General features: G+C 41.7%; 2 protein-coding genes across 20 annotated transcripts in view; one reads left to right on the forward strand and one right to left on the reverse strand.

Moving 5' to 3' along the window:
* Window positions 1-1,733: 1,733 nt before the first annotated feature.
* Window positions 1,734-19,593, forward strand: LOC100653486 (5'-AMP-activated protein kinase subunit beta-2). 9 transcript variants are annotated; one of them, XR_016492971.1, is made up of 10 exons: window positions 1,983-2,121; window positions 2,246-2,330; window positions 10,267-10,456; window positions 10,753-10,904; window positions 11,035-11,128; window positions 15,665-15,779; window positions 16,460-16,593; window positions 16,744-16,812; window positions 17,044-17,702; window positions 17,744-18,489. XR_016492971.1 is itself a non-coding variant. In XM_021588846.3 (9 exons), exons 3-9 carry the CDS (start codon window positions 10,298-10,300, stop codon window positions 17,119-17,121), a joined length of 801 nt encoding a protein of 266 aa, XP_021444521.1. In that variant the 5' UTR covers window positions 1,978-2,121; window positions 2,246-2,330; window positions 10,267-10,297; the 3' UTR covers window positions 17,122-19,593. The 9 variants fall into 9 exon arrangements, 6 of the variants coding, with proteins under 6 accessions (XP_021444521.1, XP_090082077.1, XP_090082079.1 ...); XR_016492972.1 differs by having other exon boundaries at window positions 2,086-2,151; XR_016492970.1 differs by having other exon boundaries at window positions 1,734-2,330.
* A 573-nt stretch (window positions 19,594-20,166) lies between these two features.
* Window positions 20,167-23,122, reverse strand: part of LOC110509196 (myomegalin) — a 148,961-nt gene continuing 146,005 nt past the window's right edge. For all 11 annotated transcript variants that reach the window (XM_090225948.1, XM_090225947.1, XM_090225946.1 and 8 more), the window contains one exon: window positions 20,167-22,936. In XM_090225948.1, coding sequence (XP_090082074.1) covers window positions 22,797-22,936 — 140 coding nt within the window. In that variant the 3' untranslated portion in view covers window positions 20,167-22,796. The remainder of the gene's footprint in view (window positions 22,937-23,122) is intronic.

A 23,122-nucleotide genomic window follows, 5' to 3' on the forward strand; every position in this document is an offset into this window, starting at 1 on the left:
CAAACTTGATGATTGAGTTGGAGGCATGTGTGGCCACGCAGTCATGGGTGATTAGGGAGTACAGGAAGGGGCTGAGCACGCATCCTTGTGGGGCCCAAGTGTTGAGGATCAGCGAAGTGGAGGTGTTGTTTCCTACCTTCACCACCTGGGGGCGGCCCATCAGGAAGGTCAGGACCCAGTTGTACCTTAATGAAGAACTTGGAGGGTACTATGGTGTTGAAGGCTGAGCTGTAGTCAATGAACAGCATTCTTACTTAGGTATTCCTCTTGTCCAGATGTGTGATAGCATCGTCTGTGGATCTATTGGGGCGGTAAGCAAATTGAGTTTGAGTTTATTTTATTTTTACAGGGACAGTGCACATTAATCAACGTTTCAGTAAAAGTGCAGGTTTTAGCCAGCCGGTTAATTTTCAACCGCAGTCCCTGGGCAGGTTATTTAAAAACAATTACAATATAGACAATCATTGAGCAGTGAGCACACACAGAGCAACATAGGACAAGCAAAACGTAGCATACAGACAGAGCAACAGAACAAAAAGCAGCAAGACACAATTCATAAAAGCAACAGTGTTTCCACACCTCACAAGCTACAGACAACATGGAAAGCGGCAATACACAGCTAGGGATTATGATCACAAATCTGATTGACCTTTAGGCATGTATTCATACATTTTGTGAAAGTGTGATAGGTGGTGCAGTTATGTGTGTCTGATGGCAGTGTATTCCAGACATGGGAAGCTCTCACAGTGAAAGCAGATTTACTAAAGGTGCTTTTCCTTAAGGAAAATACAGTCACCTCTCATGGCAGACCTTGTGGATCTGCTGCCATATGTTAGGGTTTTCTGTTTAACAAAAATACTGAGTGGAGGGGGAGCCAGGCCATTTAGGATCTTGAATACAAGACATGCGTCGGTGTATTGCACAAGATTTTCCCAACTCAGGAGCTCATGCTTTCTGAGGATGTAACAGTGATGGCTTTTGGGCTTCCTATCAAGCACTTTGAGAGCCTGTTTGTAGACGGACTGAATAGGTTTTAATGTTGTACAGCAAGCTTGGGCCCAACTAGTCAAGCAGTATGTTAAGTGGGGGAGTATCATAGATTTGAAGTACAGTTTCGCTACCTCTGTAGTCAAACAATTTTGTATAAATCGGAAATTAGCTAGGTTGAATGTGGTTATATGAATGACCTTTATCCACATGCTTTTTAAAAGAGAGTATGATGCCAAGGTACTTAAATTCATATACCACCTGGAGCTTCTCCCCTGACACACAGACATCTGGTTCAGTAGCATCTGTTGCCCTCTTTGTGAAGAACATGCAAACTGTTTTTTTCACATTGAGATGCAAACAAGAGTCACTGAGCCACTTTGTAACCTGGACCATTACAGTAGTGAGTTCTTGTGCAGCTTGTTGTTTGCTCTTTGCATGCACATATATCACTGTATCATCTGCATGCATTTGAACTTCAGACCCAGTACAGACAGAATGCGTTTTGTAGTGGGTCTAGGGTGTCAGGTAAGGTAGAGGTGATATGATCCTTGACTAGTCTCTCAAAGCACTTCATGATGACAGAAGTGAGTGCTATGGGCCGATAGTCATTTAGTTCAGTTACCTTTGCTTTCCTGGGTACAGGAACAATAGTGGACATCTTGAAACATGTGGGGACAACATACTGGGATAGGGAGAGATTGAATATGTATGTAAACACCAGCCAGCTGGTCTGCGCAGGCTTTGAGGACGCTGCTAGGGATGCCGTTTGGCCGGCAGCTTTGCGAGGGTTAACACGCTTACTCACCTCAGCCAATATTGTTTTGCTTATAATCTGCGCAATGATGTGCCAAATCGTTCAGTGTATTTAGTGTATTTTTATTGGGTCATTAGAATAAGCTGCCATATGTGGTAATATTTCTCTAGGAGCTGATCCGTGCAGTATTGTGAAATAATTATATGGTGAAAGCAGTGCTGCGTTTTTAAAAGTTTTTATCCTATCAGTATCGAAACATGCTCCAATGACGCACAGCGACCGCTCTCTCTGGGTGGTGTTTTCTCTCTGCGCAGTGTTTTGGGAAACGCATGATCCATCTTCGACTGTTGAAGGAAAGATGCATCGTTAAAACACTCGTAAGCCTAAATTCGGGAAACCGGGCCCAGGTTAGGTGTACGTGTATCACCTTTTCAGTTCAAGAAACGTGTTTCTTTATTTGTCCCAATGTATGTATAGTTTTTCCTTGTGGTGTATCCGTAGTTGGTGATACGCATTGTGAAGAAGAATGTTGATGTTGTTGAAGAGGAAGACTCAGTGGTAAACAAACTCAAAATCGTGTAATTTGGTGAGTAACTGCCACATACAGACTCGATTGATTAAAATGTGGTGTCATGATGTTAGCATAATGTCATGTGTTGACATTTCACACCCTAAGTATAGCCTAGCCCACAAAAGGTGTTGAGCCAGCTAAAACTATTCCCTGCTGCGATCAGGGAGCAATTGAACTTGATCTGTAGACTATAATCATTGCCAGATTGCTTGGTCGTTCAAGTTTGTTTCTTCGTTATTTTGGAGCAGCAAATCCAAGACCGACTTGATGATTGTCAGAAGTGTCTAGACAGCTGGTGGGCCAAGCAGAGCGCTTCTATTTATGTTGCAGCTAACGTTAGCTAGCTAAGTACAGTCAATATTCAGCTGTTACCATTATCGCCAATTTTAGACATGGATTGTTCGCAGATTTGCTGGCTATTCTGTATAGCTAGCTAGTTATGCAAATGACAGGGTTGCACAAATGAAAAGGCAAAACATTTAGCTTAAAAGTCCAATGTATCCGTTTTTATCTCGGTATCAAATAATTTCTGTGTAATAATTAAAACTGTAATATGTAACCCAACCAAATTCACATAGAAAAGTGAGTTATAGATCTGTTATTCTCATTGATAGCAAGTCTAAGAAGTGGTAGATCAGTTCTATGTGTGCTATTTCTACCCTTCCCATTCTTAAATACATAATTTTGTTTACTTTATTTTCGGTTTTCTACACCAGCTTCAAGAAGCTGAAAATACATTTTGTTGGTCATTGAAAATATATTTCACAGCGATTTAGATGGTACAATGATTCTCTATCAATGATTCTCTATCATTGTTCCTTATAAACTGAAATTATGCGAACTGTTATCATTTTAGCAACCAGGAAATGGTGGAGTGATTTCTTCATATTGCACCTTTTTTAAGTACTTATTTATAACAAGGGTTATATGGAGAAAATCAGACCTCTGAAATGAAAATGTATGGCCCTCCCTTCAGCTAAATATATTTGACCTAAACCCTCCCTGAACACTAAAAACAAACAAAACAAGTGACCCTCCCCTACACCCAGAATAATAATGAAAACATGAAGTGAATAGCAGAGAGCATGTCTACCATTTACCCTCACTTCTTGGACAGACCAGAGCCTTAGATATGCAGTTTTACTGTTCTTCGTCCTGTAAGCATTACATGGCAAAGCAGGAATTCTGATAGGGCTGCGGGCCAGAAGGTTCTGGGTTCGAAGACCACCGTGGACAAGAGTGGTGGTAAAAGCATTGCATGAACATATTTTTAAAAATTTAATAACACACAAATGACCAAAGTTACAGGATAAGAATGGACAGAGAGGTAAACCTACGTGTGTGTGTTCATATGATATGTATCCAAGGACAAATCAGTGCGTCTTGTTTGGAACTAAACACTCCCTGTTTGCAAATAATTAAAACTGAAACTTAGTAGGAATCTGAGCATACTTTCAAAAGTTAGGCCTACCTTTCCACCCCAGACAGAGAAGGCCTACTGATGCAGAGAAATGTAAGCTTTCACTGCTGGCTACTCTTCTTCTGTGGTTTAACCTAATGAGAGAAGGTCACAAGTGTTTACCTAAAAGCTGTCTGGTTTTAAACATCTTCTATTGTACAGAAAGTGAATGAATAGCTTAATCAATAAATATAACTTTGCTCCGTGCTTCTCCAAGCATCCACTTCGTAGCCTATAGGCTACGGATCATTTGATTGAGACCACGCTAAATAGCCCATAGGCTACGGATCATTTGATTGAGACCACGCTAAATAGCCCATAGGCTACGGATCATTTGATTGAGACCACGCTAAATAGCCCATAGGCTACGGATCATTTGATTGAGACCACGCTAAATAGCCTATAGGCTACGGATCATTTGATTGAGACCACGCTAAATAGCCCATTGGCTACGGATCATTTGATTGAGACCACGCTAAATAGCCCATAGGCTACGGATCATTTGATTGAGACCACGCTAAATAGCCTATAGGCTACGGATCATTTGATTGAGACCACGCTAAATAGCCCATAGGCTACGGATCATTTGATTGAGACCACGCTAAATAGCCCATAGGCTACGGATCATTTGATTGAGACCACGCTAAATAGCCTATAGGCTACGGATCATTTGATTGAGACCACGCTAAATAGCCCATAGGCTACGGATCATTTGATTGAGACCACGCTAAATAGCCCATAGGCTACGGATCATTTGATTGAGACCACGCTAAATAGCCTATAGGCGCACTTGATATTGGAAATGCCGAGTGGAGAATCACACGTGAAGGGAAGCATCAGGCAGGCATCGATATATAGCCTAATAAGCAACTCATTCTAAAACACTGAGAAATATTGACATTTCATCAATTACAAATGACATTTTCCTCCAGGTAAACATTCTGTATATTTCGATCCATCCCTTACTGTGGTTGTTTTAAATTAAAATGAAAAAAAATAAAAAATGCTAATAGCTATTTCTTGTTCTTAGCAAATAGCTATTTCTCAAGCAAGAATTTAGCATGGACTGACTGGGAATGGTCTGAGTGGGGAGGGTAAAACTGAAAACTAGCTGTTATTGACAGAGAGGTTTGGAAGTGGAACTCTCTTTTTTTATTGGTCTGTTGACTAATTTACCACCTGGTGATGTCACCAGGCAGGCCAAATCTCCATCCCAACAAACAGGGATGGAGTTTCAGGCTGTATTTTCAAACAGCTCTTACACTAAAATGGCATTATCAATTTCACAGTATTATTCCAACCTCATAGTGTGGGAATATAAACTCATCAAAAAAAGAAACGTCCTCTCATTGTCAACTGCGTTTATTTTCAGCAAACTTAACATGTGTAAATATTTGTATGAACATAACAAGATTCAACAATTGAGACATCAACTGAACAAGTTCCACAGACATGTGACAAACGAAAATGGAATAATGTGTCCCTGAACAAAAGGAGGGGGGGGGTCAAAATCAAAAGTAACAGTCAGTATCTGGTGTGGTCACCAGCTGCATTAAGTACTGCAGTGCATCTCTTCCTCATAGACTGCACCAGATTTGCCAGTTCTTGCTGTGAAATGTTACCCTGCTCTTCCACCAAGGCACCTGCAAGTTCCCAGACATTTCTGGGTGGAATGGCCCTAGTCCTCCCTAGAGGTCGACCAATTATGATTTTTCAACACCGATACCGATTGTTGGAGGACAAAAAAAAGCCGATACCGATTAATCGGCCAATTTTTTTTACAATTTATTTGTAATAATGACAATTACAACAATACTTAATGAGCACTTATTTTAACTTAATATAATACATCAATAAAATCAATTTAGCCTCAAATAAATAATGAAACATGTTCAATTTGGTTTAAATAATGCAAAAACAAAGTGTTGGAGAAGAAAGTAAAAGTGCAATATGTGCCATGTAAGAAAGCTAATGTTTAAGTTCCTTGCTCACAACATAAGAACATATGAAAGCTGGTGGTTCCTTTTAACATGAGTCTTCAATATTCCCAGGTAAGAAGTTTTAGGTTGTAGTTATTATAGGAATTATAGGACTATTTCTCTCTATACCATTTGTATTTCATATACCTTTGACTATTGGATGTTCTTATAAGGACTTTAGTATTGCCAGTGTAACAGTATAGCTTCCGTACCTCTCCTCGCCGCTACCTGGGCTCGAACCAGGTACACAACGACAACAGCCACCCTCGAAGCAGCGTTACCCATGCAGAGCAAGGGGAACAACCACTCCAAGTCTCAGAGCGAGTGACGTTTGAAACACTATTAGCGCGCACCCCGCTAACTAGTTAGCCATTTCACATCGGTTACACCAGCCTAATCTCAGGAGTTAATAGGCTTGAAGTCATAAACAGTGCAATGCTTGAAGCACAACGAAGAGCTGCTGGCAAAACGCACGAAAGTGCTGTTTGAATGAATGCTTATGAGCCTGCTGGTGCCTACCATCGCTCAGTCAGACTGCTCTATCAAATCATAGACTTAATTATAACATAATAACACACAGAAATGTGAGTCTTAGGTCATTAATATGGTCGAATCCGGAAACTATCATCTCGAAAACAAGACGTTTATTCTTTCAGTGAAATACGGAACCGTTCCCTATTTTATCTAACGGGTGGCATCCATAAATCTAAATATTCCTGTTACATTGCACAACCTTTAATGTCATGTCATAATTACGTAAAATTCTGGCAAATTATAGTTCTCCATGAGCCAGGCGGCCCAAATTGTTGCATACTACGCAAGAGAAGTGACACAATTTCACCTGGTTAATATTGCCTGCTAACCTGGATTTCTTTTAGCTAAATATGCAGGTTGCGAATGCGCACTGCATCGATTATATGCAATGCAGGACATGCTAGATAAACTAGTAATATCAACCATGTGTAGTTATAACTAGTGGTTATGATTGATTAAGTTTAATGCTAGCTAACAACTTACCTTGGCTTCTTACTGATTTCGCGTAACAGGCAGGCTCCTCGTGAGGCAGGTGGTTAGAGCATTGGACTAGTTAACCGTAAGGTTGCAAGATTGAATCCCTGAGCTGAGAAGGTAAAAATCTGTTGTTCTGCCCCGGAACAAGGCAGTTAACCCACCGTTCCTAGGCCGTCATTGAAAATAAGAATGTGTTCTTAACTGACTTGCCTAGTTAAAGGTTAAAGATTTCCGATTGTTATGAAAACTTTAAATCGGCCCTAATTAATCGGCCATTCCGATTAACCGATCCAACTAGTTCCAGACGTGCTCAATGGAATTGAGATCCGGGCTCTTCACTGGCCATGGCAGAACACTGACATTCCTTTCTTGCAAGAAATCACGCAGAGAATGAGCAGTATGGCTGGTGATATTGTCATGCTGGAGGGTCATGTCAAGATGAGCCTGCAGGAAGGGTACCACATGAGGGAGGAGGATGTCTTCCCTGTAACGCACAGCATTGAGATTGCCTGCAATGAAATGACAACAAGCTTAGTCCGATGATGCTGTGACACATCACCCCAGACGATGACGCACCCTCCACCTTCAAATAGATCCCGCTCCAGAGTACAGGCCTCGGTGTAACGCTCATTCCTTCGACGATAAATGCGATTCCGACCATCACCCCCGGTGAGACAAAACCGTGACTCGTCAGTGAAGAGCACTTTTTGCCAGTCCTGTTTGGTCCAGCAACGGTGGGTTTGTGCCCATAGGGGACATTGTTGTCGTTGATGTCTGGTGAGGACCTGCCTTACCAAAGGTCTACAAGCCCTCAGTCCAGCCTCTCTCAGCCTATTGCGGACAGTCTGAGCACTGATTGAGGGATTGTGCGTTCCTGGTGTAACTAGGGCAGTTGTTGTTGCCATCCTGTACCTGTCCCGCAGGTGTGATGTTCGGATGTACCGATCCTGTGCAGGTGTTGTTACACGTGGTCTGCCACTGCAAGGACGATCAACTGTCCACCCTGTCTCCCTGTTGCGCTGTCTGAGACGTCTCACAGTACGGACATTGGAATTTATTGCCCTGGCCACATCTGCAGTCCTCATGCTTCCTTGCAGCATACCTAAGGCACGTTCACACAGATGAGCAGGGACTCTGGGCATCTTTCTTTTGGTGTTTTTCAGTCAGTAGAAAGGCCTCTTTTAGTGTTCTAAGTTTTCATAACTCTGACCTTAATTGTAAGCTGTTAGTTCCACAGGTGCATGTTTATTAATTGTTTATGGTTCATTGAACAAGCACGGGAAACAGTGTTTAAACCCTTTACAATGAAGATCTGTGAAATTATTTAGATTTTTACGAATGATCTTTGAATGACAGGGTCCTGAATAAGGGATGTTTCTTTTTTCGCTGAGTTTATATGAAGCACAGGAAAATCATGTTTTTGACTGCACTGGCCTTTTCAACATTCAGTCCCCTTCTTTGGTCTCTCAGCTGCTTCCACTTCAGTTCAAGAGGTCTAGGCCTACATCAAGCATTCTATGTTTTCTTTTGTATTTCTGTTAACTTTTGTTGTTGACCTTTATCTATTTATTTAACCAGGCATGTCAGTTAAGAACAAATTCTTATTTACAATGACGGCCTACACTGGCCAAACCCGGACGACGCTGGGCCAATTGTGCTCCGCCTTATGGGAGTTCCAATCACGGCCGGTTGTGATACAGCCTGGATTCAAACCAGGGTGTCTGCACCACTCAGGAGCCCTACCGGGTTGTTCGACCTCAACAAGTACAATCAAGTGAATTTCAACACCCACCGTCTCAAATTGTTTTGAAAAATGTTTCAGTTGTAAGAAAAACAGATAAGATAAGCATTCCTGCAACATTATTTTGTTAAAAAATCATTTTTGATTGCACCCTAATTGGCAATTTTTTGTTTGTTCTCGGATTCATGTAACATTCAATAAACATAGTACCAAATATCCGATTTGGACCAAACTTTTTTTCTAACAGTGAGTTAGACATGAGGAATCCAAATAAATTCTCAAAAGCCACACTCCATGCCAATACTACCCCAACAATGAGTATACAGTATCAGTTCTCTATGTCTGACAAGTAGTACGGGGCTGCGGCCCAGAGTTTTATTTCTTTATCCTATATAATGTACTCTCATTGAATTTGGTTATGTTTTTTTTAACCTGTTCAGAGAAATGAGTCATTAGTTGTTGGGTTTTTGTCCCATCCTACATCCTGATATTACCAGGTTCTGACCACTAGATGGAGGTTTTCTTGCAATTAGGTGATTACAAAATGACATATTGGTTTTCCTACCCTGTAAGCAGTCTATGGACCAGGTATGACAGCAACAGATGCTTTGGTTTTGTTTCTGGCCACTCTTTCAAATTCTAACCTTTTAACATTGTGTCACAAATCCAATGCAATTCCGTGGTACCTAAACTTAGCATTTTCACAGTTCATGTCCAAATCATCCTAAAGTATCTAACAATGGATTGTGTAACTCAATGATGTTACGAATAGATGATTTGGATATGAAGCATGAACATGCTAATATAGGTACCATTGACATGCGTTGAATTTATTGCCACAAATGCTAAAAAGTTTGCATTTGAAAAGTTTGGTCCAAATCGGATGTTAAGTACTATAATGATTTGAATATTATATGAATCCTTTAAATTAAAATGAACAATTTGTGTGCAATCTTTTAGCTTAATTTCTCAGATCAAATTACATTTCAACAAAATAATGTTTCCCTGAATGCTTATTTGATCTGTTTCTAAGTACAGAAATAATTTCAGAACACTCTGCGATGGTGGTTGTCATGCCTTGCTGAAATGACCTGGAATGACCCTAAATGCTCAGAGGTTGGTGTGGGTGGCAAGCTATGTCTTGTTTATAAGATGGTGGTGATGATTGTTCTATTTATTTCACCTTTATTTAACCAGGTAGGCCAGCTGAGAACAAGTTCTCATTTACAACTGCGACCTGGCCAAGATAAAGCAAAGCAGTGCGTCAAAAACCACAGAATTACACATGGGATAAACAAACGTACAGTCAATAACAATATAAAAATCTGTATACAGTGTGTGCAAATGAAGTAAGGAGGTAAGGCAATAAATAGGCCATAGTGGTAAAGTAATTACAATTTAGCAATTAACACTGGAGTGATAGATGTGCAAATGAGGATGTGCAAGTAGAAATACTGGTGTTCAAAAGAGCAGAAAAACAAATATGGGGATGAGGTAGGTAGTTGGTTGGATGGGCTATTTACAGATGGCTGTGTATAGCTGCAGCGATCAGTAAGCTGCTCTGACAGCTGATGCTTAAAGTTAGTGAGGGAGATATAAGTCTCCAACTTCAGTGATTTTTGCAATTCATTCCAGTCATTGGCAGCAGAGAACTGGAAGGAAAGGCAGCCAAAGGAGGTGTTGGCTTTGGGGATGACCAGTGAAATATACCTGCTGGAGCGTGTGCTATGGGTGATGATGACTGTGTATGTTTTCTTTCAGCTTGTCCTGGCTGGAGACTGAGTGAAGGATCATGGGTAACACAGGTGACCGGATGTCCGGTGATCGCCATGGTGCTAAGGCCCATCGATCAGACAGCAGAGGCAGCGACAAAGACCATGAGCCCAGCAAGATGGTGGACAGCACAGACGATCCTAACATCTTCAACACACACGGACTGGGGTCCTCCAAGGTACCTCAGCACTGCACTGGATCATCAGATTTATTTTATGGAGGGCTGTGAAGACCCTCACAGTAGCCTCCAACCTTTACCCTAACCCATCAAAAAGTTGTAATGAAACCAGTTAGATGTAATCTGTTTTAGGAGTGTGGAAACCGATGTAGGTGGGGGGAAATGTCCAGCCCATTTGAAGGAGATGACGCCACCTTAGCTCAGGTCCAGGTCGCACGTAGACGCCATGAACAAGAGCTAAGAACACCTAGACCCTGTCATTCCCACGTTGTGATTTCAGCTGATTCTCCCCTCAGGCGTCGGACAAGGAGGAGCCTGACCTGGATGACTTGGTGAAGACGGGGCCTCAATCCAGACCTACAGTAATCCGCTGGGCCGGAGGAGGGAAGGAGGTCTATATCGCGGGCTCCTTCAACAACTGGGGCAACAAGATCCCCCTCAATAAGAGGTAGGAGAGGAGAGGCCCTGGCTTACCAATAAGGTCTGATACACTGTATTACTCATATACTACCTTTTATTAGTGACACCATTTTGACACATTTAATAGTACATTAACACAGATTTTTTTCCCCCCCAAGCCACAATGACTTTGTAGCGATCCTGGACTTGCCAGAGGGAGAGCACCAGTACAAGTTCTTTGTGGACGGACAGTGGGTCCATGACCCCTCAGAGGTAAACCCTACATAGGGCTCTGGCCTAAAGTAGACTACTAGATTGATTGATTTTATTTTCCAGTAAAAAATGCATATAAAGTACATTCGGAAAGTATTCAGACCCATTGACATTTTCCACATTTCTTACGTTACAGTCTTATTCTAAAATGGATAAAAAATAAAAAAAATTCATCATTCTACACACAATACCCCATAATGACAAAGCGAAAGCAGGTTTATTAAAAACAAACAAATTGGAGTCCACCTGTGGTAACTTTAATTGATTGGACATGATTTGGAAAGGCACACACCTGTCTATATAAGGTCCCACAGTTGACAGTGCATGTTAGAGCAAAAACCAAGCTATGAGGTCGAAGGAATTGTCCGTAGAGCTCCGAGACATTATTTTGTCGAGGCACAGATCTGGGGAAGGATACCAAAACATTTCTGCAGCATTGAAGGTCCCCAAGAACACAGTGGCCTCCATCATTCTTAAATGGAAGAAGTTTGGAACCAACAAATCTCTTCCTAGTGCTGGCCGCCCAGCCAAACTGAGCAATCAAGGGAGAAGGGCCTTGGTCAGGGAGGTGACCAAGAACCTGATGGTCACTGACAGAGCTCCAGAGTTCCTCTGTGGAGATGGGAGAAACCATCTCTGCAGCTCTCCACCAATCAGGCCTTTATGGTAGAGTGGCCAGACGGAAGACACTAGTCAGTAAAAGGCACATGACAGCCTGATTGGCGTTTTCCAGAAGGCACCTAAATGACTCTCAGACCATGAGAAACAAGGTTCTCTGGTATGATGAAACCAAGATTGAACTCTTTGGTCTGAATGCCAAGCCTCACATCTGGAAGAACTCTGGCACCATCCCTGCAGTGAAGCATGGTGGTGGCAGCATCATGCTGTGGGAATGTTTTTCAGCAGCAGGAACTGGGAGACTAGTCAGGATCGAGGGAAAGATGAATGGAGCAAAGTACAGAGAGATCCTTGATGAAAACCTGCTCCAGAGTGCTCAGGATCTCAGACTGGGGCGAAGGTTATTCTTCCAACAGGACAACGACCCTAGGCACACAGCCAAGACTATGCAGGAGTGGCTTCAGGACAAGTCTCTGAATGTCCTTGCGTGGCCCAGCCAGTGCCCAGACTTGAACCCGATCGAACATCTCTGGAGAGACCTGAAAATAGCTGTGCAGCAACGTTCCTGATCCATCCTGACAGGGCTTGAGAGGATCTGCAGAGAAGAATGGGAGAAACTCCCCAAATACAGGTGTGCCAAGCTTGTAGCGTCATACCCAAGAATACCCGAGCCTGTAATCGCTGCCAAAGGTGCTTCAACAAAGTACTGAGTAAAGGGTCTGAATACTTATGTAAATGTTCTATTTCAATGTTTTACTTTTTATGAATTTGCCAACATTTCTAAAAACCTGTTTTTGGTTTGTCATTATGGGTTATTGTGTGTAGATCAATGAGGGAATGTTTTTATTTTTTAATCAATTTTAGAATAAGGCGTAAATTCAAGGGGTTGGTTGATTTATTTAATTTATTTGACAATTATTTATATCCATACATAAGGGTGCTCCAGCCGCTGACGCCTCCACATACAATTTAAGAAAATCATCAAGGACAATACAATAAAGCTTAACAGCTTATGTCCATTGTGGTCCTTCTGAAGGGGAAGGGGGAATGCAACAAGGTTAGGCGCCAATTGTAATGGCAACAGACAATGGCAGACTGTTTGTTTTATAACATGAGATAACTAGTGCAATTCCCTTGCCTAATAAACAACTATGGACATACCCTTAATATATAAAACATTACATTCCTAATATATACAAGACAATCACAATATGATGAACAACAGGCACCAAAATACTATATGCAATCCCAGGCATTTCCTTCTCAGCCACGTACTATAATCTTACGACTCACTTTTGAAACTTGCTACTATTTAGCCATTTTTTCAGTGAGAACTTGAAACTACATTTCGAGGTTCTACATTTCAGATTATTTAGAAGACTATTCTGAGTATGAAAAAGTTTCCCCAAACCACTTTTACACCTAAAAGGAAGTCAGTTTCACTCCTTGTAGTGGAATAGTTATGGTTATCTCGTACCAAGTTAAAGTACTTACTTAAAGTGGCTTGCAAAAGTATTCACCCTCTTTGGTATTTTTACTATTTTGTTGCCTTACAACCTGGAATTAAAATATATTTTTGGGGGGTTTGTATAATTTGATTTACACAACATGCCTACCACTTTGAAGATGCAACATATTTTTTATTGTGAAACAAACAAGAAATAAGACAAAAAAACAGAACTTGAGCGTGAATAGCTATTCACCCTCCCAAAGTCAATACTTTGTAGAGCCACCTTTTGCAGCAATTACAGCTGCAAGTCTCTTGGGGTGTGTCTCTATAAGCTTGGCACATCTAGCCACTGGGCTTTTTACCCATTCTTCAAGGCAAAACTTCTCCATCTCCTTCAAGTTGGATGAGTTCCGCTGGTGTACAGCAATCTTTAAGTCATACCACAGATACTCAATTGGATTGAAGTCTGGGCTTTGACTAGGCCATTCCTAGACATTTAAATGTTTCCCCTTAAACTACCCGAGTGTTGCTTTAACAGTATGCGTAGGGTCATTGTCCTGCTGGAAGGTGAACCTTTGTCCCAGTCTCAAATCTCTTGAAGACTGAAACAGGTTTCCCTCAAGAATTTCCCTGTATTTAGCGCCATCCATCATTCCTTCAATTCTGACCAGCTTCCCAGTTCCTGCCGATGAAAAACAATGGCAATGGTTTGCGCCAGACATAATGTTTTCCTTGATGGCCAAAAAGCTACATTTGTCTCATCTGACCAGAGTACCTTCTTCCATATGTTTGGGGAGTCTCCCACATGCCCTTTGGTGAACACCAAACGTGTTTGCTTATTTTTTTTTTTTAAGCAAGCTATGAGGTTTTCTGGCCACTCTTCCGTAAAGCCCAGCTCTTTGGAGTGTACGGCTTATAGTGGTCCTATGGGCAGATACTCCAATCTCCACTGTGGAGCTTTGCAGCTCCTTCAGAGTTATCTTTGGTCTCTTTGTTGCCTCTGATTAATGCCCTCCTTGCCTGGTCCGTGAGTTTTGGTGGGCGGCCCTTTCTTGGCAGGTTTGTTGTGGTGCCATATTCTTTCCATTTTTTAATAATGAATTTAATGGTGCTCCGTGGGATGTTCAAAGTTTCTGATATTTTTGTATAACCCAACCCTGATCTGTACTTCTCCAAAACTTTGTCCCTGACCTGTTTGGAGAGCTCGTTGGTCTTCATGTTGCCACTTGCTTGGAGGTGCCCCTTGCTTAGTGGTGTTGCAGACTCTGGGGCCTTTCAGAACAGGTGTGTATATATACTGAGATCATGTGACAGATCATGTGACACTTGACACAGGTGAACTTTATTTAACCAATTATGTGACTTCTGATGGTAATTGGTGGCACCAGATCTTATTTAGAGGCTTCATAGCAAAGGGGGTGAATACATATGCATGCACCAATTTACTGTTTTTTTTTTATGTTTTATAATTTTTTTGAAACAAGTAATTTTTTTCTTTTCACTTTACCAATTTGGACTATTTTGTGTATGTCCATTACATGTAATCCAAATAAAAATCTATTTATTGTAATGCAACAAAATAGGAAAAATGCCATGGGGGGTGAATACTTTTGCAAAGCACTGTAGGTACCTGGGGACCATACTGTGGACAATCTTATGTACAAGACACATTTTAATCTGAGAGGCTCCTCTACCTTGAGCCATCTAAGGCTTTCAAAGTGGGAACAGTCAAGATGCGTAAGTGCTGGAAGTTTAAGAATAATCCTGACTAATTTGTTCTGAGATGTCTGCAGTTGGTAGAGCATGGCACTTGTAACGCCAAGGTAGTGGGTTTGATTCCCGGGACCACCCATACGTAAAACGTATGCACGCATCACTGTAAGTTGCTTTGGATGAAATGGCTGAAAGGTTCTGAATACTTTCCGAATGCACTGTACGTATATGCCATTTTATCCAAATCGACTTACAGTCATGTACGTTGCATACGTTTTACATATGGGTGGTCCCGGGAATCAAACCCACTACCATGGCGTTACAGGTGCCATGCGCTCTACCAACTGAGTTACATATGCACACAGTACAAAAACGTGACAGGGATAGCAGGATAAAGTCAGTGACTTGACTTATTTCCATGTCATTTTTGAGACGTAACCCAGGCCTATTCCCCCCCCCCCTCCCCCCCAAAGAAAATTGCCATTTGCAGCCAGTGGTTTGGCGATCCAGCTGTACTGTCTTTGTTATTAACTCTTTATAAGCCCTGGTTAACCCTGCTATAACACTCCCTCCTGCAGTCATGTGTTTTGGTGATCCAGCTGTACTGTCTTTGTTATTAACTCTTTATAAGCCCTGGTTAACCCTGCTATAACACTCCCTCCTGCAGCCAGTGTTTTGGTGATCCAGTTGTACTGTCTTTGTTATTAACTCTTTATAAGCCCTGGTTAACCCTGCTATAACACTCCCTCCCGCAGCCAGTGGTGACCAGCCAGTTGGGCACCATCAACAACCTGATCGAGGTGAAGCAGTCGGACTTTGAGGTGTTCGATGCTCTGCAGGTGGACTCTCTGGAGTCCACCGACACCTCAGGTCAGTAGGCGCTCTAAATCCTCTGTTGTCCCTCTTGGGTTAAGCATAGCATTGTGCTGACCAAGATCTGCCAAGGCTAACACAGTCACGTTAAACCGCGCAGCTAGAAGAACAGCAAAGTAGTTGCGTTTCATTTAGTTTGACCTGCTTTTCTATTGACGTTTATGTTAGTATATACCCATAAACATTATGCTGAGTCATGATTTTGACTGGCTGAGAAAATATGCCAGTCTTGTCCTGAAACGATAATTCTGAATAGGACAGTGGAGATCGAATTTTAACATTGAAACTATGTTGCAAATGTCGAGAGACAGACAGAAACATTTGTACAACCCCCCCAATAATGCCCCCCCAAGATGCCTTTTACGTTGCAGATCATGTTAATAAATTGGCTGGCTGAGCTGATGGGACAGATGATGAGCAGGGATTTCTCAGATGGAACAGAAAACAAGATTCTAATTCTTGTGTCATAGGCTTACCCGTAATAAACAGCTTTTTTAGTATGGCTTAGAACGCTTCTCAACCAATCACAATGCTTGTTTTGACCAACCCGTTGTAGAATTAATCATGAGCAGGTGTTTAGGATAAGTTATGTAAGTTGGTGAAAACACAAGAAATCAGTGTCACCCTTTGAGAGTATATGAATGTCATGCTGTGTGTGTGTTATTGTGTCTTCTTAGATCTGTCCAGCTCCCCTCCAGGGCCCTATGGACAGGAGCAGTACATGTTTAGGCCTGAGGAACGCTTCAAAGCCCCGCCCATCCTCCCCCCACACCTCCTCCAAGTCATCCTCAACAAGGACACCAACATCTCTGTAAATTTCTTTCTTCCTCAGTCTCCCTCTCTTTCTATCTCTCTCTCCTGCTCTCTGTTCTCTTTCTCTCTCTCACATCGGCGTGTGGTAAACACACATTTGGAAACTTCTTGATTGCTCATTCGTCTTCCGTCTTTCCCTCTCCTACAGTGCGACCCAGCCTTGCTGCCTGAACCCAACCACGTGATGCTCAACCACCTTTATGCTCTCTCAATAAAGGTACAGTAGGAGGGCATCAACAGCCCCATCCCACTTCTTACTGCACTACTTATAGATTAACAGTCCCTTTCATAACATAGCATTAGTAATGTATGACTTTACACAATCTATCTGTCTCACTCACACATTCACTTCCTTTCCCCTCCCTCAGGATGGCGTGATGGTGCTTAGTGCGACTTTACATGATCTATCTGTCTCACTCACACATTCACTCCCTTTCCCCTCCCTCAGGATGGCGTGATGGTGCTCAGTGCGACTCACAGATATAAGAAGAAGTACGTCACATCTCTGCTCTACAAGCCCATCTAACCTGTCTGTGTAGGTGCAGAGTGCTAGAGGGCGGCATGTTAACACTGTACTGGGTTTAACCATCGTGTAGCTGAGATTGCACTAAACTAACAGTTTACTGATGAGACTGGGGGCAAATATCAAAGGACACCCTTTTCCTTGTCCAGTGACCTACAGGGCTCCACAAAGGGCTCAAAGTAATGCACTCGATGGGGAATAGGGTTTCATTTGAGTCTCAGCGTGTGACCCTCACAAGGGAAAATACTTAGCATTCACAGTTTGATAGCGATAAGAAAAGGGACTGAGAAGGAGACTACTGTGTGTGTTTGCGTGGAGCACTTCTTTGCATGTGGGCGTGTAGAAAGAACATTTAGTTCCATTAAAAACATGAAGGTTTGAAGAAAAGTCCTGATGGAACTTGGAAATGCATATAATCAAGATTATGTTTTATTAAATGAGCTTTTAAAAGATATGAACAGGGAAAGAGGGCCGTTGAATGTCGCTGGTTGGATTATGGTACACTCCCATTCTTTCTCCATATTAATACAGTAGTTGGACATGACTGGAGTAACTGCAGGTTCTTCCTGGTTTGGTCCCAATGGGTCGATGACCATTAATCGAACCATGATATGCAATTGGATAGGCTGTAAATTGAGCTGAATTATAAGGAAGTCAAAGTATAACAAAGGATGGGAATAATATCGTAAAGCCCGTTTAAGCCTATCACACTGGCCAAATCAACTTTGTTTCCACGTCATTTCAATGTTAGGACGTCTGTGCTCATTGGGATATGATTCACACTTTTGAAAAATGTGAAAATCCCTTTAAACTACTGTAGAGGCCTCGTATTAATTAGAGTATATTAACGAGGGGTTCTCGTTGGGGAATGTTGGGCCGTGGCTGTAGACCTGTGCTTAGTGCTTTATGTCTTTATGACACGGTGATGCAAGCACTTGAGTTACCCATCCATGCGTCTCCAACAAATGCTTTAAGCAGGACTGTTGACATAAGCTTTTAACTATGCAGGTATACGGAAAAATATTGCTCAGTAGCTTTATGTTGGACCTCGGTGTCCAAGCTGCATTTTCTAGGCCTTAGATACAGAAATGGCTGTGCTACGTGTTTCTCTCTCTAGCCCATTTTCTATTTATCCAATAGGAATCTATTTGTCTGTGTGCCATATTTATAGCTTACACTCCCAAATACTGGTTTGTCTTGAATGTTGTGGAGCAATTGAATGTCTAGTACGAACAGTTACTGTAGAATATGTGGTGGATTTTATGGATTTCAATCAAGATTCAAAATGTCATTCAGTGAAGTATAAAATGGCCAATATGGATTTCAATCCAGATTCAAAATGTCATTCAGTAAAGTATAAAATGGCCAATATGGATTTCAATCCAGATTCAAAATGTCATTCAGTAAAGTATAAAATGGCCAATATGGATTTCAATCAAGATTCAAAATGTCATTCAGTAAAGTATAAAATGGCCAATATGGATTTCAATCCAGATTCAAAATGTAATTCAGTAAAGTATAAAATGGCCAATATGGAATGTGGAAAAGCGTAATTTACTTTCATCAAGATTGTTAAATTTGAGTGTTCTGTGAATCGAACTTCAAATGTTTGACCATACACCATTTCATATTTGTACATTGTTAGAGTACTGTACCTGTTGCTTGTGATACCAGTAATCAATGTGGGCTGATATGTAGGTATATACTCCAAAGAGAATATAAATATATATATGAGATTTTATTTGAAAAAACTTACTAAAGAAATGATTACTAAAAGCCATAGCTCACTCTGAGACGATACACTGCAACACCTTCCTAATATTGAGTTACACCTCGCTTTGCCCTCAGCCTCAATTCGTCAGGGCAGGGCCATGGACTCTACAAGCTGTCAAGTGTTCCACAGGGATGCTGGTCCATGTTGAGTCCAATGCTTCTCACAGTTGTGTCAAGTTGGCTGGATGTCCTTTGGGTGGTGGACCATTCTTGATACACTCAGGAAACCGCTGAGCGTGTAAAACCCAGCAGCGTTGCAGTTCTTGACACACTAAAACTGGTGTGCCTGGGACCTACTACCATACCCAGCTCAAAGCTACTTAAATCTTTTGTCAGACCCATTCACCCTCTGTATGGCCCACATACACAATGTCTCAAGGCTTAAAAATCCATCTTTAACCGGTCTCCTCCCCTTCACCTACACTGATTTGAAGTGGATTTAATAAGGGATTATAGCTTTCACCTGGATTCACCTGGTCAGTTTGTCATGGAAAGAGCAGGTGTTCCTAATGTTTTGTACACTCAGTGAACGATATGTGATATTCTGGAACTTGATTAGGTAAAAACAAAACTTGAATTTTTTATCTGTTAGCTAACATGTTTTTTTCTTCTCCAAAATGCTTTGCAGCATCATTGTAAGCCAAGTACTGTAGAAGGTTGTTTCAGTTTGCAAATAAAAAGGGGAGACATGTTGACTCTAAAGTATCAGTCGTGCCTAAGTAGTGTCTCTGACGGATGTTTGATGTGGCTGACTGTGTTCTATCTGGCCTAGCTGTAGAACATATTCAATAGAAAAAGCATCAACAGAATCAGTAAATGTGGAGATGTCTGTACATTCCCCCTGCTCTGTACAGACACCCCTATAACGCCAAAAGTTGTGACAAGGTATTTTTTAAAACTTGTTATTTATTTTTTTAACACAAAAAGTCCTCTGTGATAACACTGTGACAACACACCCACACAGTGACCATCTTCAGAGACAGAGCCCATGGTCCAGCTCTGTGTCGGCATCCTAGTTAGCTTCATCACACACACACAACCTGACAACCCAAGCTGCTCTTCGATTTCAATCACATAGCATTATTTACATAAGTACTACTAGACACAGCTAAACACTGCTGTTTGATTCCTTTCTACACAACGCGTTGTTCACGTGCTCTGGTAATGTGCTGTTCTACTCTGACACAATCCTATACATCTATGGTTTGTGTTTCTGCTTTGGTAGAAAAATATTCATTTTCCTTAATCGTTCTCAATCTTCTCATCAAATCCTAATTTGTCAAATGAAACACACAGCATGGGGTTTTATCTTAGAGTGCTTGGCAATTTACCTCTAGGGACTTTCAATTGAGTTGAGTGCAAACAAGACCTTGTTGGCAGATCTACTGTGATATATATCTAGGATAGACACCAAACGCTAGTAACTCCAAGTAAGTGTTAGGAGCAAATTTTAAAGGCAAGCAAAGCAACATTATCTATCCAAAGCTTAATATTAGGTGGGCGTGTAAGTAATACCACTGTTTGGTTTCCGTCACATCCTACGAAAAGGCATACATTTATGATTTCATAGCTGTGACTATTTTATTACAATCTGGCATTATCAAAATCTAATAAACCATACAGAGCAGAAAATAAAACACTCAAGGACGCATAACTATTCTTAATAAAAATGATTGTTAACATCAAAATAAAGCAGATCGTGCACAGCTATTGCACAGCTACCCAGATATTCAATGCTTGCGTATAGAGCAACAGTCTGACATGATTATCCACACACAAAAAGGTCAACAGAATACAGTGAAAAAAAAATGTACAGCAAGAACACTTAAAACAATCAAAAGCAGCATAGGAAGAAACACCTTTGGGGGTGACAGCTTCACCGATTGTGAAATCTAGAACATTGGTCCCACCAGTACCCTGCCAAAGTTTGGAACAGGTAGGAGAATAAGGAACATGTTGCCAATAACACCATGGGAATGCAATGGCGGTCTAAACCAAGACAAATACCTCGAAGAAGTCCAATGGAAATGCAACAATCCAGAATGATATTCTCTGGTGTTGTGGTACATCTCTCACAGCAGCCCAATTTAGTTTTTTGTCATTCACAAAGCAGTAGTAGCCTAGTGTGAAAGATTCTCTTTTGAAAGGTTTGGTCCATTAATGACAAGATGTGCTCGTTTATAAAGCACATGTCCAACTAAAGTGAACCAATCATCTGACGGTTACCGTCTCTGCTTCAAATGGCTCTCAAAGAGCAGCCAATCAAATGATATCTCCATCATAATGTCATAGATGGTCTCATATACTAGGCTGATGTCTTCCTATAGAGTCACATCATGCTTATAGTAGGCTGTCATTTGCATAGGTAAGGCAAACAAGTATGCGAAGAGTTCAAAGTTCAAACTTTGGCAAGTAATGGTGATCCTCTGTTCCACGAACAAAGGTTGAGACTGTTCCTTTTTAAAACATCTCTGATGCATCGACACTGCACCAAAACTACATTTCATTTCACTCAGTAGTATTCAGGATAGTAAGTAGTATAATATTGTACTGACGATCTTTTTCACCTTATCAAGGGTGGCTAAATGCTTAAGTTCCAGTGTCAGGCAAAAAGGAAAAATAGCTGGCGTGCCATGATCATTTAAATAACAACATTCATTATTGCACATGCTCGTCTGAGGACTCCTAAAGAGGAGCTTGAATACGCGTGTTCGGCCTCGGTCCATTTCAGCCCCTAGCGCCTTCTTTAGCCATTACCCATTCTGTGTTAGATCATCGGAGGGCTAGGTGGAGCCATAACCATATTGCTGTCACCTATCTGGCCCATTCAGATCTGTGAACACCGATGGGGAAGGGGTTAGTGATTGAAATGGAACGGGGCCTTTGTTCTGCTATCCAGAAGCCTTGGCTAATGGCAGACAGACCATTCAGAGGTATCATCCTCCACAGATAAATATAGCACACAATTACCTAGAAGTGCCACACCTATACATTCCTCCACTGTGATTCCAGCAGATATGCTAGATTGTGGATGTCATTGTATTTTTTGCATTGTATTTGCAAAGAAAGTCCTCATTGATGAAATGCCACAAGAAGAAAGCTTGCATTTCAGTGGCAATTGAAGTTGAAGATTTGTTTGAAAAGAAATTGATTGATCATGTATGTATGTGAATGTATGTGTGTGTACTGTACTTTGTGTGTATACGTTTGTATACATTTCCTTTCTCAAGCTTTGAGTTCACATGCATTGACACTTATCCCATCCAAAAGCTACCAGGCAGAGAAGCACACTATCTATGCTCTGGGTAGAAGCTTCCCTCAGCCACAGATCTAGGACCAGCATTACCTTAACCATTAGGGAAAAAGCATATCTGACCTTAGATCAGTGTTTAGGACCAGCTTACCCCCATCATTACCTTAACCATTAGGGAAAAATCTAATCTGACCTTAGATCAGTGTCTAGGGGCAGCTTAATCCTACTTCTTCTACAGCAGTCAAGGACACACATTACTGTTACCATCAGAGGCACATTTCAAACCACCTTCTTCTTCACACTCACAAGGCAAACATCAGACTGAACCAACAGTCTCTGGAGCTAGAAGACACCAACAGAAGAACAGGGGTGGGTGGAGGTGGGAAAAAAGAAAGGGATGAATGAAGAACCGTCGAACAAGGGTAGAGGAATGAAAACTAAAGGAGGACGAATTCAGGTAAGGCTCGAGGTGCAGGAGTCTTGGGCAAGAATTGCCGGCAGGAAAGAAATGGTGGAGAAAGAAAGAATGGATGGAGTGCTCTGAGGGTTGACGTTCGATGCTATAGACTAGGCTGAGAGGTGGATGGGGTGATGGGTGAGGCAGAGGAGGGGTTGTGGGGTCAGAGGTCGTGGTGTTGAGCTGGCTGGTTCTTTAACAGGTCAGCACCTGGAGCAGGCACTGGCTGCCACGCTTCCTGGTTCCCGGACGCCGATTGGACATTGCCGGGGCGTCACCAGGCTTCAAGAAACTCCAATCAGTAGGCCGTTCATTGGCGTGACTTCGGTCTTCAGCTAAGAGGGAGAAGATGGAAAAACAGGGAGAAAGAAAGAAAACATTTATTATTCACTGGTACACTCCTGTTACACACCCAGATGAGGACGCCACAGCCAAAAAGTTTATGAACAACTGTTACAACTTCACACTGCAATGAAGAGTAGAGAGCGCAAAGGTTAGGTTATTCCGGAACGATTTTGAAG

This window comes from Oncorhynchus mykiss, chromosome 28 (genome assembly GCF_057628025.1).
Source record: "Oncorhynchus mykiss isolate SJ-2025 chromosome 28, ASM5762802v1, whole genome shotgun sequence".
Classification (NCBI taxonomy): Eukaryota; Metazoa; Chordata; class Actinopteri; order Salmoniformes; family Salmonidae; genus Oncorhynchus; species Oncorhynchus mykiss.